This window comes from Carcharhinus amblyrhynchos, chromosome 31, assembly GCF_965287045.1.
Source record: "Carcharhinus amblyrhynchos chromosome 31, sCarAmb.v2.hapA, whole genome shotgun sequence".
In the NCBI taxonomy this organism is placed as follows: domain Eukaryota; kingdom Metazoa; phylum Chordata; class Chondrichthyes; order Carcharhiniformes; family Carcharhinidae; genus Carcharhinus; species Carcharhinus amblyrhynchos.
In genome coordinates, this window is record NC_137354.1 from 24,126,046 (window position 1) to 24,140,231 (window position 14,186).

Below are 14,186 nucleotides of genomic sequence, written 5' to 3' on the forward strand. Positions count from 1 at the left end.
GCACCTGATCCTTATGCTCTTACATTAAGAAAGATCTTATTTTCACCTGTGAAACTTCCCAGTATGGGGGTGGTGCATTGCTATCACATCACTGAAAAGATAGGACAGAAAAGCCCATCACAGATGCCTCCAGGATCCTTTCGGACACAGAACAAAGATATTCTCAAATTGAGAAGGAGAGGTTGGCAATCATATTTGGTGTGAGAAAGTTCCATCAATATGTCTACAGTTGATGTTTTGTTTAGTTTTGGGATGTGCCCTGGGCCTTATTATTGACAACTTATGAATATGTTCTAGAACACTGCCCGGGCACCAAGATACCAGTGCAGAAGCAATGACTTGCCTCCCATTGCCCATAAGATTCATTCCTTTACCATCAGTAGAAGAGGTTGTGAGCCCCTGAACTTTTTGGAGACCTTACCTGTGTCAGCAAAGCAGATTAAAGCCTGGACCCAAAAGGACCCAAGCTTATCCAAAATTACCAAATGAGTTTACAGGATTGGCTCCAAGGTCAACCCTTTGAAAAAAATGAAACATCTAATCATTAAGAAATCTGAACTTAGCGTTGAGGACAGAGGGTCAGTGAGGGTCTTTGAGGGTCAGTGTAATTGTTCCATCCCCAAGACAATGCCTAATATCAACAAAACTACATACTGGACGCCCGTCAGTATCAAAATGAAGATGCTGGCCAGGAGTTATGTCTGGTGGCCCGGTTTTGATTCCAACAACATCACAGACTTGGTAAAGCAATGTGACCTGTGCCAGGAAGGTCAAAGGTCCCACCCTCAGCCTTCCTGCCCCAATTGGAGTTGCCTGGCAGACCATGAGTGTCAGTACATGTGGACTTTGTAGGTTCTTTTATGTGTTCTAAGTTTTTAACCATAGTGGACACGCACTCCAAGAGGTACTCCATGAGCCCAATGGTGGCTCATCCACCATTCAGGCTATGATAGAGAAATTGTGACGTAGCTTCAGTGTACACAGGATACCGGAAGTCCTGGTTTCTGATAACGGCACAACCTTTACTAGCAGTGATTTCCAGAACTTTGTGCTCTCCAACGGTACCTGACACTTCTGGACTGCACCTTATCGCCTGTCATCAAATGGACTGGTGAATGGGCAGTTCAGATCTTCAAAAATGGTGTGAAAAAGCAACAGGTGGCATCCATGAAGACTAAAGTGGCACAATTTTATTCGATTACCGGATGACACTGCACACCACAACAGGTGTTGCTCCAGCAGTGCTGTTGACGGGATATTGTCTTCGTAACAGATTGAGCCTATTATTCCCAATCTTGACAGGAGAGTGGAATCCCAACAGGAAAACCAGAAAAGCAACTTTGATTCCCACAAGGACAGAAAGAACTTTTGCAACAGGCAGCCTGGTTCATGAAAGGAACTTTGGGGGATTGTCCCAGATGGGACCCTGGGATCATTATTGAGAAAACAGGACCAGTAGCTTGCTAGGTTGAAGTAGAGGGTGAAACTCTAAAGAAGCATCTCAGGACCAGAGAGTCCTTGCCCGAGCCCCCATCACCATGGAAATAGCCGCTGCCCGTGCCAGTACTCAGCTTGAGGCTGAATCCTGTTGCCACTTCCTGATGGTGAAGCTACAAACTTGGAGGTGGAAGCTGAAGAAGTGGGCCCCTGAGCTGAAGCGGAAGCTGAGAAGGAGCCTGCTTCAGTGAATCAGCAATGCTTCTTCCGAAAAAGAAGGTCCCCTATTTGGCTTACACTGCCTGACCCAGCCCCGCCTTCAATGGACTTTTACCTGTGTGCCAAGTGATGGCAAGGACCTCCTTGCAGTGGGGTCTGGGAAATACACAGATCTAAGGGAGGAGGGCTGACCACAGAGGCCATGGGGTAAATAAATCTACCCCTGGGCTTCATGAAATATGAGCTGCCTTATTGAGTGAATGGAGGCTTGCCCAATGAGAAGCAGCTAGTGGGTGTTTCTAAGCCCGTAACTTTACCCGGACAGATATTTGTAGGTTCTGAGGTGAAAACTACCTGTCAGCCGTGTTAGGTGTCGGCAACAGGAAACTGGCTGAATAACTACATTCAAATGTAAATGCATTGGAAGCAGTTCAGAAAGCTATACTCGACTACTACCAGGGTTGTGGTATGAGCAAAGGTCGGAGAAATTAGGTTTGTATCTCTGGAATTTAGAAGAGTTAGAGGTGGCTTGGTCAAAACCTTTTAAGATCCTCAGGGGCATTGACAGGGTGGAAAGTATTCGGGAACTATAATTAGTGGTCACTTTTAAAAATAAGGGATCACTAAATTAAGACAAAAGATTTTTTAAAAAGCCCTCTCAGAGGATTGCGAGCCTCTGGAACTTTCTTCCTGAAAAGGCAGTAGAAGCAGAATGTTTGAATATTTTTAAGGCAGAGCTCGATAGATTCATGACTAACAACAGGATGAAAGGTTGTCGGGGCGAAGAAGGAATGTGAGGTTGAGATTACAATCAGACCAACCATGATTTTATTGAATGGCAGAGCAGGCTCAGGGGGCTGAGTGATGTATTCCTGCTCCTACTGAGGCTACTGTTTCAATTGTAAATAAAAAGTTCACACCCTATGTACTCCTTTGAACTTCTAACCCCTTATTCAAACACTTTATGTTCTGTTCCCCATTGCTACCAGCTTGCCTTAGGTAAACATCTGTTTGCAGTGTTGCTGGGCTCAACAAAACATCAAAAGTTCAATTAGCATAGGGTGACACGTTAGCTGGTAGCACAGTGGTTAGCACTGCTGCTTCATAGCTCCAGGGACCTGGGTTCGATTCCCAGCTTGGGTCACTGTGTGTGGAGTTTGCACATTCTCCTCGTGTCTGCGTGGGTTTCCTCTGGGTACTCCAGTTTCCTCCCACAGTCCAAAGATGTGTGGGTTAGGTTGATTGTCAATGCCAAAATTGCCCCTTAGTGTCCCGGGATGCGTAGGTTATAGAGATTAGCAGGTAAAATATATAGGGATATGGGAATAGGGAATGGGTGGGATTGTGGTCGGTGCAGATTGAATGGGCCAGATGGCCTCTTTCTGCACTGTAGGGTTTCTATGAATAACCAAACTGTCCCTGTCTTAAGCAACTTACATTTTCCAGTATTTCCAGCAACTGTTGTTTTTGTTTTGAAGTTATGAACTTTTATATAATACCAGTTTGGCCTTAACTGGAGTATTGTGTCAAATTCTGGGTACAGTACTTTAAAATAATGTGAAGACTTTAGGGAAGATACAGAAAAGATTTAAGAGAATAGTTCCAGGGAAAGAGTCTTTATTTATGTAGGTAGATTAGAGAAGCTGGCGTTGTTCTCCTTAGAAAAGAGAAAGTTGAGAGAGAATTTGATACAGGTGTTCAAAATCGTGAGTGGTGTAGAGAGAGGGGAGAAACTGTTCCTGTTGGCAATAAGGTCAGGAGCCAGAGAACAGGGACTTTATTTATTTATTATTGACACAAGTAGGCTTACATTAACACTGCAATGAAGTTACTGTGACAACCCCCTAGTCGCCACACTGCGGCACCTGTTCGGGTACACTGAGGGAGAATTTAGCACGGCCAATGCACCTAACCGTCATGTCTTTTGGACTGTGGGAGGAAACCGGAGCACCCGGAGAAACCCACGCAGACCTAGGGAGAACATGCAGACTCCACACAGGCAGTGACCCAAGACAGGAATTGAACCTGGGTGGCTGGTGGTGTGAGGTAGCAGTATTAACTACTATGCTGACTTAAGGTGATTGACAAAAGCAACGGCAGCAGGAGGAAAATTCTTCTTACTCAGTGAGTGATGAAGTTGGAATGCCTGCCTGAGAGTGTGGTGGAGGCAGAATCCACTGAGACAAAAGTTCTTTGAATAAGCACTTGAAGATAAAAATGTTGGAAGACCATGGTGGAGCAGTGAGACAAGCAGTGTTTATCTTATGGAAAGTTGGCATGGATACAAAGGGCCGAAATGGCTTCTTCCGTTCTATAACGATGAGATTGAGATCAGCCTTGGTACTTCACACTCACACACTTTGGTGAGTTGCCAGTGACGCCTGGTGCCGGCCAAACTTTCTCTCAGAAGGTGGTGTCATCAGGATTTGAGGGAGTACGCCATTTTCTTTCAAAATAGACTGAATGGAATGGGGAAACCCTTTCAGAGTTCAATCGTAGTGACCAAGACTGACTTTATTCAATCTGTGTGTTCTGCAGATGAAGAGAAGAGTATTGCGTCAGATGAAAGTGCAGGAATTGAACCTAAGAACTTGTTCGTGCCACAGTTATCGCAAGTTCGAGTGCCAGCTTTCAGTGCTTATCTAACAAAATCTCAGGTTGGTGTGGATATATGGACAAAGTTGATATGATGCAGCATGCAACATAAATTAAATCATTAGTTAGGTCACACTAAAGTACTGTATTCAGTTGAAGTCATCACGTTACAGGACTGATGTGATCGCAGTACGGAGGGTGTAGAGGAGATTTACAGCAGTGATGCTCAGACTCAAAAGGAATACAAATGATCCATGTAGCCCTTTAGACCTGTTCCATCATTCAGTGACAGCCATCTAATATGTGCCTGAACTCCATATCTCCACTTTGATCCCACATCCCATACTATTTTTATTCCTCCAGCTCCTCACCTAATCCCTCTCTTGGCACCAGTCTGATATTAAACCAGTTTGTTCACAACCTTGGTGTCATATCTGATCCTGAGATGAACTGATCCAATATTCCAGCCAACACTAAGACCAATTATTTCCACCACCACCTGACATCATCTCTATCTCAGCTTATCTGCTGCTGAAATCTCATTATTACTTTATAATCTTTGTTGCCTCTAGACTTGACTGTATCAACGCACTCCTGGCTGGTCTCCCTCATTCAACCCTCCATGGAAGCCTGTGTTTTAACTCATACCAAGTCCTGTTGCCTTATCATTACTGTGCTTGTTGGCCAACACTGGTTCCCCATCGAGTACTATCTTGATTTTAAAATTCTCATCCTTGTTTTCAGTTTCATCCCTCTCTATCTCTTTAGCCCCATGTCCCTCTGATCTCTAATTCTTACTTCTTGAGCATCCCTAATTTTAACCACTCATATGGCTGTGCCTTTAGTTAGATCCCAAACTCTGGAATTCTCTCCCTACAGCTCTCCAGCTCTCTACCTCATTTTCCTCCTTTAAGACGCTCCTGAGAACCTACTTTTTTTAACCAAGCTTTTAGTCATCTGACCTTACGTGGCTGGTGTCATACTTTGTTTCATAATGCCCTCCAAAGCACCTTCGGACATTTCATTGCTTTAAAGGCACTATATAAATTTAAGTTGTTGTTAAAAAGAGTCTATCAATCTTAATTTTTAATTTAACAAAATGCCTCGCATCAATGGCTGCTTGAACAAGAGAATTTCAAACTTCGGGTACCGTTTATATGTAGAAGTGTCTCCTAACTTTAGACTGTGGTCTTACAGGAGTAATTTTTAAATAATGCCTAGATTCCCCAACCGTCAGAAACAATTTCTCCCTATTCCATCTTATCTGTTCCACTTAACACTTGAAATATTTGAATCAAATTACCACTTAATTTAGAATTGTATGTCTCCTGAACTTGTGCATGCCCATCCTGGATGTCCATTAAATGGCGTGTGATGACATTGGGCATTCATCCTGATGTCATTACGCACTCACTCGATATTTCACTGAACAGGCACGGATCAGACACATGCCCCACGGTAATTAGAGTTATTAAGGAGATTAAAACCCCAGTTGACTGGAGTTTAATGTTGCCTGTGTGAACTTAAGCTCATCATATGGTGACACAGGAAGGCAGTCTGATCATAATTGATCACTTTTATTTCCAGAGTGGGATAAAAGATGCCTACTGGCTGAGGAGTTAGGCCTTTGTAGAGGTGAGCTGAGGTGGCTTGTAATGTGGAAAGTGTGTTTTGTGTATTGGGCTCACCAGAGTGTTGGGCTGTCAGGGCTTTCCTGTTGGCTGGCACCAGATGTTTGGGTCCCTGTGTCCCCCATCTTGTGCGTGGGTAAGCTCCATTAGCCAACCTACGAATGAGTATTGTTGGCGGGGAGCACTTCCTCCTCTCAAGAGGACAAAGATTTAAGAGGCAACGTGATCGCAGGCACCCAGCTCAGGCATAGGTCCATGAACAGGATGATCAGGGCCTCACAGAGGGCAAGAAGACTTTCCCTGAAGAAAACATCATAACCCAGCTGCCAGGGCAAACAGGCAGTGGTCCAACTACCTTGACACGACCGAAGTCCAGTGCCACAGGAGGCTCCAGCTATCAAGGGAAGCCATCACAAGCATTTGGCAGATGATAGAACCTGAGATAGCCACCAATTGTGTGGTGGGGCACCCAGTGCCCGTTGCTCTGAAGACCATAGTGGCAATAAATTTCTATGTCTCCAGATCATTCCAGGGCACAGTCAGCTGTGGACAGCTGTGTTAACGTAGTAACTGTTCAGGCATGTGAGCAGATTCATCCATTTTAAGACAGACTAGGTCAGCCAGGCTGAGCGGGCAAGAAATTTTGTAGTCATCGCAGGGCTTCCCTGCAACCAAGGAGCTATTGATTGTATCTACGTGGGCATCAAGGTGCCAGCTGGCCAACCAGGAGCCTTTGTGAATAGGAAAGTTTTAATTCGACGAATGTTCAGATTGTGTGTAATCACGGAACTCAGATCTTGCAGGTGTGCACGAGGTACACGGGCAATTCCGTAATTCGTACATTCTGCAGGTGCCCACGATCTTCATGCCCCAGCTAGTCTAGGTTGGTAGATGACCGATAACAAGGGTTAACTGCTGAAAAGGTGCCCAAGGATGGATGCGGAGGAAAAATACTACCAATGCCATGTGTTCACGAGAGCTGTGATGGAAAGGACCATTAGCTGCTGAAGATAAGGTTCAGATGCCTCAACCAATCCAGAAATGCCCTGCAGTACCCACCCGAGTGAGTGTCGCTCATTGTAATAGTCTGCTGTGCTGTCCACAATCTCGCACACTCCAGGGGGGGAGCCGCTTGAGCAGGAGGAGGAAGATGACGTGGACACAGACGAGAACTCTGATGCTGATGTCAGCAGCCAGAGGGAGAGGACAATGAGGAAGCTATGAGGAACCTCCAGGAGTGCGGGGACAGCAGGGACAACCTGATTCAGTGATTCTTCAGATGCACTGGCACACTTTCTGTTCCTGCATCGCTAGTGGGCACTACTGTTGTTCCAGGTACGTAACACTCATCCATCCAGGAGGCCACACCTGCCAAATAAAGCGTGATACCCTGGAAATTCCGGATCAGGCAGCGATCAGTTTGACACCAGTGCAGCACACAAAACGCATCTGGCTTGAATTGACATGGTCATAAAACCATAGAATTCGTACAGTGCAGAAGGAGGCCATTCAGCCCATCAAATCTGCACCAACAACAATCCCACCCAGGCCCTATCCCTGTAATCCCATGTATATTCCCCACTAATCCCCCTGACACTAAGGAGCAATTTAGCATGGCCAATCTACCTAATTTGCACATCTTTGGAAATCAGAGCACCCGGAGGAAACCCATGCAGATACTGGGACAACGTACAAACTCCACACAGACAGTCACCTGAGGCCGGAATTGAACCCGGGTTGCTGACATTGAGGCAGCAGCGCTATCCACTGTGCCACCGTGCCACCAGAGGTGATAATTTCAGGGATATAAAAAAAGGTTGATCCACATCGATCATAAACATAACACATCGATTTCAAACACATCATTATCATCCGGAGATTCATCATCTCCCTCAGACTCAGCATGGGCCTGGTCTCCAGCAGTCCTCCAATCACTAGTGTTCTGGAGACTCCCTACCTCTGTGAGTGTGAAGTGCCCTCATCTCTATTCCCCAACAGATCAATATCACTAAAGCAACCTTCTGTCATCACCCTCTGTCTCCTATAACTGAGCCAATTTTGAATCCACTTTATCAAATTACCCTGTATCACATATGAATTTGCCACATCATAAGTCTCCCAAGCCGGACCTTGTCAGAGGCTTTGCTGAAATCCATATAAGCTACCCTCATTTGAACACCCAGTCACCTCTACAAAAAACTGAATCAAATTTGTTAGGCATGACCTTCCTCTGATTAATCCATGCTGACGATTCATAATCAAAACTTGCCTCTCCAAGTGGGGATAGATGCTCTCCTTCAGAATTTTCTCCAATAGTTTCCTTTCCACTGCCATGAGACTCACCGGTCAGTAGTTCCCTGGCTGATCTATTTGTGTTAGTTGGACATCATTACACTGATGGTAGTTTACGATAGCTTTTGACAGCTGCTGATGGCAGATCACAATACCGGCTTTTAACAGGAAGAGTCCTGCTGGGACAGCCGCGATCGCACAAGTAACTTCAAAGACAGGGATACCGGTACTGCGGCAGAAAGGTTTTGAATCATGACCGTGTGTCATGACTGCAGCTGCCAGCTGGACTGTGAATCGTGATTAAATCTGGGGCTGCATCACGACCAAGGAAGGAAGACCCGGAGTTCTGGCCGGAATGGGAAACTTGGTGTCGTGATTGACACTAAGACTCATGACGTATAAATGCCCACTTGTGTTTGTGTTCTATGAGGAGTCATTAGTCCTACTTCTCCCAAAGCTCTTGAATGAACACCAGAACTTTGAAATAAAAACCACTGTATTTTGACTCACTAACAGCCTGAGGTATTACTTTACCTACAACATTGTGTATATACGTACACATGCGTATTCGGTGAGTGTTGACATTGAATGAGTGAGGGTGTGTATTTTTCAGTGCATTGTACAGTTTTACTTGGAGCTGGTGTACTTGGTCACTGCCTTTGTCCCCTCTAAAACAGCATGCTTGGCCAGTTCCCCGGGCAGCAGCAGGCAGATAGTAGTCTGGATTTCCCGGGAGCTGATGGTGCTGTGCTTGTTGTAATGGGCCACGCAATGCACTCAGAGATGTCATTGATGAATAAGTTCGTGATGCTCATGGCCTTGGAGGAGATGCTGATGTTGGAGTGAACCTGTTTCATCACTTTGTAGATGTGGATAACGTAACTTTCCTTCCTGGACTTCCTCCTCTTCTTGCCGCTCTTTGGTGGCACTTTCTTGATGACTTTCTTGGCACCCTTCTTGGCTCCTCTGGCTTTCTAGTCCTCAACCAGGGCCCCAATCAACTTAGGAAAGTGTGTGGCAGAGAGTGTGTGAGGGGTGTGTGTAACAGTGAGAGTGTGTGTGGCAGTAAGGGTCCCACCAAATCCCATCTGCTAGCACTTGGCCCATAGTCCTGAATGTTATGATGTGCCAAGTGCTCATCCCCTTCAAAGGATGTGAGGCATCCCGCCTCTACCACCCTTCCAGGTAGCACATTTCAGACTGTCACCATCTGCTAGGTAAAAAGGTTTTTCCTCACATCTCCCCTAAACCACCCACCCTTCACCTTGAACCTATGCTCCCTTGTGACTGACACTTCAATTAAGGGGAACAGCTGCACCCTATCCACTCTGTCCATGTTTCTCATAATCTTGTACACCTCAATCAAGTCACCCCTCAGTCTTCTCTGCTCCAACGAAAACAATCCAAGTCTACGCAATTTCTTTTCATAACTTCCAGCATCCTGGTGAATCTCCTCTGCACCCCTGCCAGTGCAGTCACATCCTTCCTATAATGTGGCGACTGGAACTGGATACAGTACTCTTGCTGTGGTCTCACCAAAGTTTTACACAACTCTAACATGACTTCCCTGCTTTTGTAATCTACGCCTTGATTGATAAAGGCAAGTATCCCATCTCCCATATGTCTTTTTTACCACCCTACTAACATACTGTTTGCTTTCAGAGATCTGTGGACAAAAACACCAAGGTCCCTCTGTTCCACAGAACTTTGAGTATTTTACCATTCATTGAGGACTTTTTTGCCAAATTACTCCTTCCAAAGCAATAGGGCCAGAGTAGTAGGAGATTCTAGAATCAGGGGCACAGATAGGTGTGTTGCCTCTCTGATGCCAGGTTCGAAGATATTTCTGAGAGGGCTTGGGACATTCTCAAAAGGGAGAGCGAGAAGCCAGAGGTCATGGTGTATATATTGGTATTGATGACATAGGCAGGAAGAGTAACAAGGTCTTGCAAAGGGAATACAGGGAGTTAGGTAGTAAGTTGAAAAGCAGGACGTCTAAACTTGTAATCTCAGGATTATTCTCAGTGCCACATGTCAGTGGGTTTAGGAATAGAAAGATTGTACAGTTAAATATGTGGCTAAAGAGCTGGTGTAGGAGGGAGGGCTACAGAAATGTGGATCATTGGGATTATAATTCCTATATGCATTGGACCTTCCAAAATGCATTATCTCACATTTGCCTGGATTAAACTCCCTCTGCAATTTCTCTGCCCAGCCGCTCTATATCTTGCTGTAACCTCTGACAAGCCTCTTCACTATCCACAACTACACCAATTCTTGTGTCATCTGCGAATTTACTAGTCAGATCAGCTACATTTCCCTCCAAATCATTTATATATACAATGAACAACAAAGGTCCCAGAACTGATCCCTGTGGTACATCGCTAAGTCACGGCCTTCCATTCAGAAACGCACCCCTCTACTGCTACCCTCTGTCTTTTTTGGGGCAAACCCCGAAAGCTTGTGGGTTTATTGTCAAATAAACTTGTTGGACTTTAACCTGGTGTTGTGAGACTTCTTACTATTATTTAAGTCTTCATTGCTTCATCCCATCCTATCCTGGGATTTATTCAGCCCAGTAATCTTCTCATACAAATCCCACTGAACTAATTATTCTTTTCAGTTTGAATTCTTGTGTCTTCTTCCCTCATTTCACCACAGCATTGGTAGCTATGCTTCACTACCTAGGCCCTACATTCTGGAATTCCATACCTAATTCCACGATTCACTCATCCTTCTGCCACTGTTCTTATCACACACCTCATCAGCCAAACCTTCAGTCACCCCACCCCCCCATAACGTCTTCTTTGGCCAATGGCCTTTTTTATCTGATAGCATCTCTGGAGCAAAATAGAAGTCCTTTAAGTAAAAGTAAAGTTAATTTATTAGTCATAAGTAGGCTTACATTTACACTGCGATGAAGTTATTGTGGAAATCCCCTAGTCGCCACATTCTAGCACCTGTTTGGATACACTGAGGAAGAATGTAGCATGGCCAATGCACCTAACCAGCATGTCTTTGGACTGTGGGAGGAAACCGGAGCACTGGGAGGAAACTCACACAGGCTCAGAGAGAATGTGCAAAGACAGACAGACAGTAACCCAAGCCAGGAATTGAATGCACTATGAGGCAGTAATACTGTGCCACTGTGCTGCAATGTAAATTGATGTTAGATTCTGTCTGTTTTTTTGCATGCAGGTTCAGCAAGCGCATATTGGGGCAGTACAGACCAGGCCAAACAGTTTACAAATCCAAGGAGTTCCCTTTCACCAGAGAAACTCTCCACTAGCTGGGAAGATTCAGTAAGTACTGCTCCTTAAGTTGGGCTTTGTTGTCAGTTCACATGATGGTGTTCACTTTGTCAACATCGCTTTTTTTGATTTACGTTGTCTCTTATCTCTCTGTCTGTCATGTTGAGACTATGGTAAACTGGGAGTGAAAGACCGTGTCTGTACTCAGGGTGGCAGACAGGGCTTTTCGTAACATATATGTAAGAGCCTAGTGAGCTCAGTCTGTAGAGCGTGAGCTCTTAACCTCAGGGTCAGAGGTTAAAGCCCCACATTGGTTGCTGGTGTTTTGGGGAGTTGGGTCAGTTGGCTGGATGGCTGGTTAGTGATGCAGAGTGACACCAATAGCCTGGGTCCGATTTCCATACCGGCTGAGGTTATTCATGAAGGCCCTGCCTTTCCAACCTTGCTCCTCACCTGAGGCGCGGTGGCCCTCGGGTAAAATCTTTACCAGTCAGCTCTATGATCATAGAGACCATAGCAACTTTACCTTATTTATTGGGTTATGAAGAATCATGCTGTGGCTTCTCTAGGTTTTATTGCTTGTTTTACAGAATTCTTGTAGCATTGAATGGAAAGTATCTCCAAAATGCCTGTGGCTTTGCTCATATGGAGCTGGACAATGCACTGTTTTCAGTTTTATAATGCTTTAAGTATTGTTATTTTACGATCATATTCTGTTGATTGTACCACCTGAGGGACTTTGATTATGATATTTACACAACAGAACCCTCAATATTCACAGGAGACAGGCAGGGGTATGGAGTACTTCCTGTAGTTGGGGTGGGGTTGAGGGGAGCTGCTGCTGCTGGAGGTGGCCATAACGTTCTGTAGAATTTAACAGCAGGGCCTCTGTCCAGCAACCAGTCAAATTCTTTTTCTGTTGGCTGTAAATACGTTAATGTAATTGGGAGAGAGCCTGGCATTGCGAGCGAGAGATCAGACAATGAGAGCAACTACTAATGATGACCACTATTGCAGAAGAAAGGGAACTGCATCCTCGAAAGGCCAGGGGAAGCACCTGTGCCTCCTTCTGGCCAACTAGGAGTGCTATTAAAGCGCTGATCTTCTGGAGCCACCCATTTTCACCTCCATCTCTCTGTCAGGCTTCCTGAGATGTGAGAAGCTCAGCATGGGCAGCGCTATGGCACAGTGGTTAGCATTTCATTAAGTTCTTATTTACAGGTGCACAAGTGAATCTCCAGCTAACTGCCCACCACCTGCATGCATTAAATGCACAATTCATGTACGATGGATAAGAATTTCCCATTAATCAATTTGTATTGCCTCTGTCCAGTTATATTACAATTTTCTAGTGAACTCCAGCTAATTGCCCACCACCTGCATGCATTAAACATACAATTCTTGAACAATGGATAAGAATTTCCCATTAATCAATCTGCATTGCCTAGTTATATTACAATTTTCTAAGTGCCTGTTCATATCACTAATAAGAGAGTGCAGCATTTTCTCACTTACTGATAATAGGGTAACTAGCTTATAGTTCCCTGTCTCCCGCTTTTCTCCAATAGTCTTTTCACACTTACAACTTTTTAGTTTACAAGATCCATGCAGAGACCAAGGAATAAAGAAGATCAAAGCTACATTTGTGATCTCTGAAGCCCCCTTTTTTAAAACCCTAGTATGTTAAGTGATCAGGTACAAAGATCGCTTGCTGTAATGGGATTTGACATAAGAACATAAGAAATAGGAGCAGGAGTTGGCCATCTAGCCCTTCGAGCCTGCCCTGCCATTCAATAAGATCATGGCTGATCTGAAGTGGATCAGTTCCACTTTCCCGCTTTCTCCCCAAAACCCTTAATTCCCCTGTCTGTCAGAAACCTATCTATCCGTGACTTAAATATATTCAGGGAGGTAGCCTCCACCACTTCAACGGGCAGAGAATTCCAGAGATTCACCACCCTTTGAGTGAAGAATTTGAATTTAAATTTGCCATTTCCACTTTGTTACCCTAGCGCTAACAAATGCTGCATTACTGCAACACCCAAAGCTGGTGAATCCCGTCAGGTTACTTTGCATACCGCGGTCTTGCTGTAGTTATTACTACCCCACAGTAGCAATACAGCTTTATGTTGACCATTGTGGCATTATGGAACAGGGTCAGCTAGTTGTGCTGCAGCTGCATGCAGCACTCGGAGGAAGCACTGCCAATACCACAATACCAATACTACATTAGCTTTGTAGTAAAGTTCATTTGTTAGTCACAAGTAAGGCTTACATTAACACCGCAATTAAGTTACTGTGAAATTCCCATTCACCACACTCCAGCACCTGTTAGGGTCAATGCACCTCACCAGGACATGTTTCTGTGGGAGGAAACTGGAGCACCCAGGGAAACCCTTGCAGACATGGGGAGAACATGCAAACTCCACACAGACAGTGACCCAAGCTGGGAATCGAACCCAGGTTCCTGGTGCTTTGAGGCAGCAGTGCTAACTACTGTGCCAATATGCTGCCCCTACATGTAAAACATGTAGTATTTCATATAATCATTATTAAAATTTGGAGGATGTTTCTGAGTAAAAATCCTGTCATTAAAATGTTTCATCTTTTCAGGTAAGATTGATAAAACTTTTTTATTGCAAGATTCCTGACCTTGATTGTAACTTCCACCATGGATTTGTGCCTTTAAGATCCAGATTTAAAAAAAAATATTTTTGACAGTAGGACTGTCAGTGACAAAACCATCGGACTTCTTGAATTC

General features: G+C 44.7%; 1 protein-coding gene across 4 annotated transcripts in view; it reads left to right on the forward strand.

The window, feature by feature from the left end:
- fam149b1 (family with sequence similarity 149 member B1) overlaps nt 1-14,186 on the forward strand; it is an 82,703-nt gene that overhangs the window by 44,823 nt on the left and 23,694 nt on the right. For all 4 annotated transcript variants that reach the window (XM_080215729.1, XM_080215730.1, XM_080215731.1 and 1 more), the window contains 2 exons: nt 4,195-4,313; nt 11,373-11,476. In XM_080215729.1, the coding sequence (XP_080071855.1) occupies nt 4,195-4,313; nt 11,373-11,476 (223 nt within the window). The remainder of the gene's footprint in view (nt 1-4,194; nt 4,314-11,372; nt 11,477-14,186) is intronic.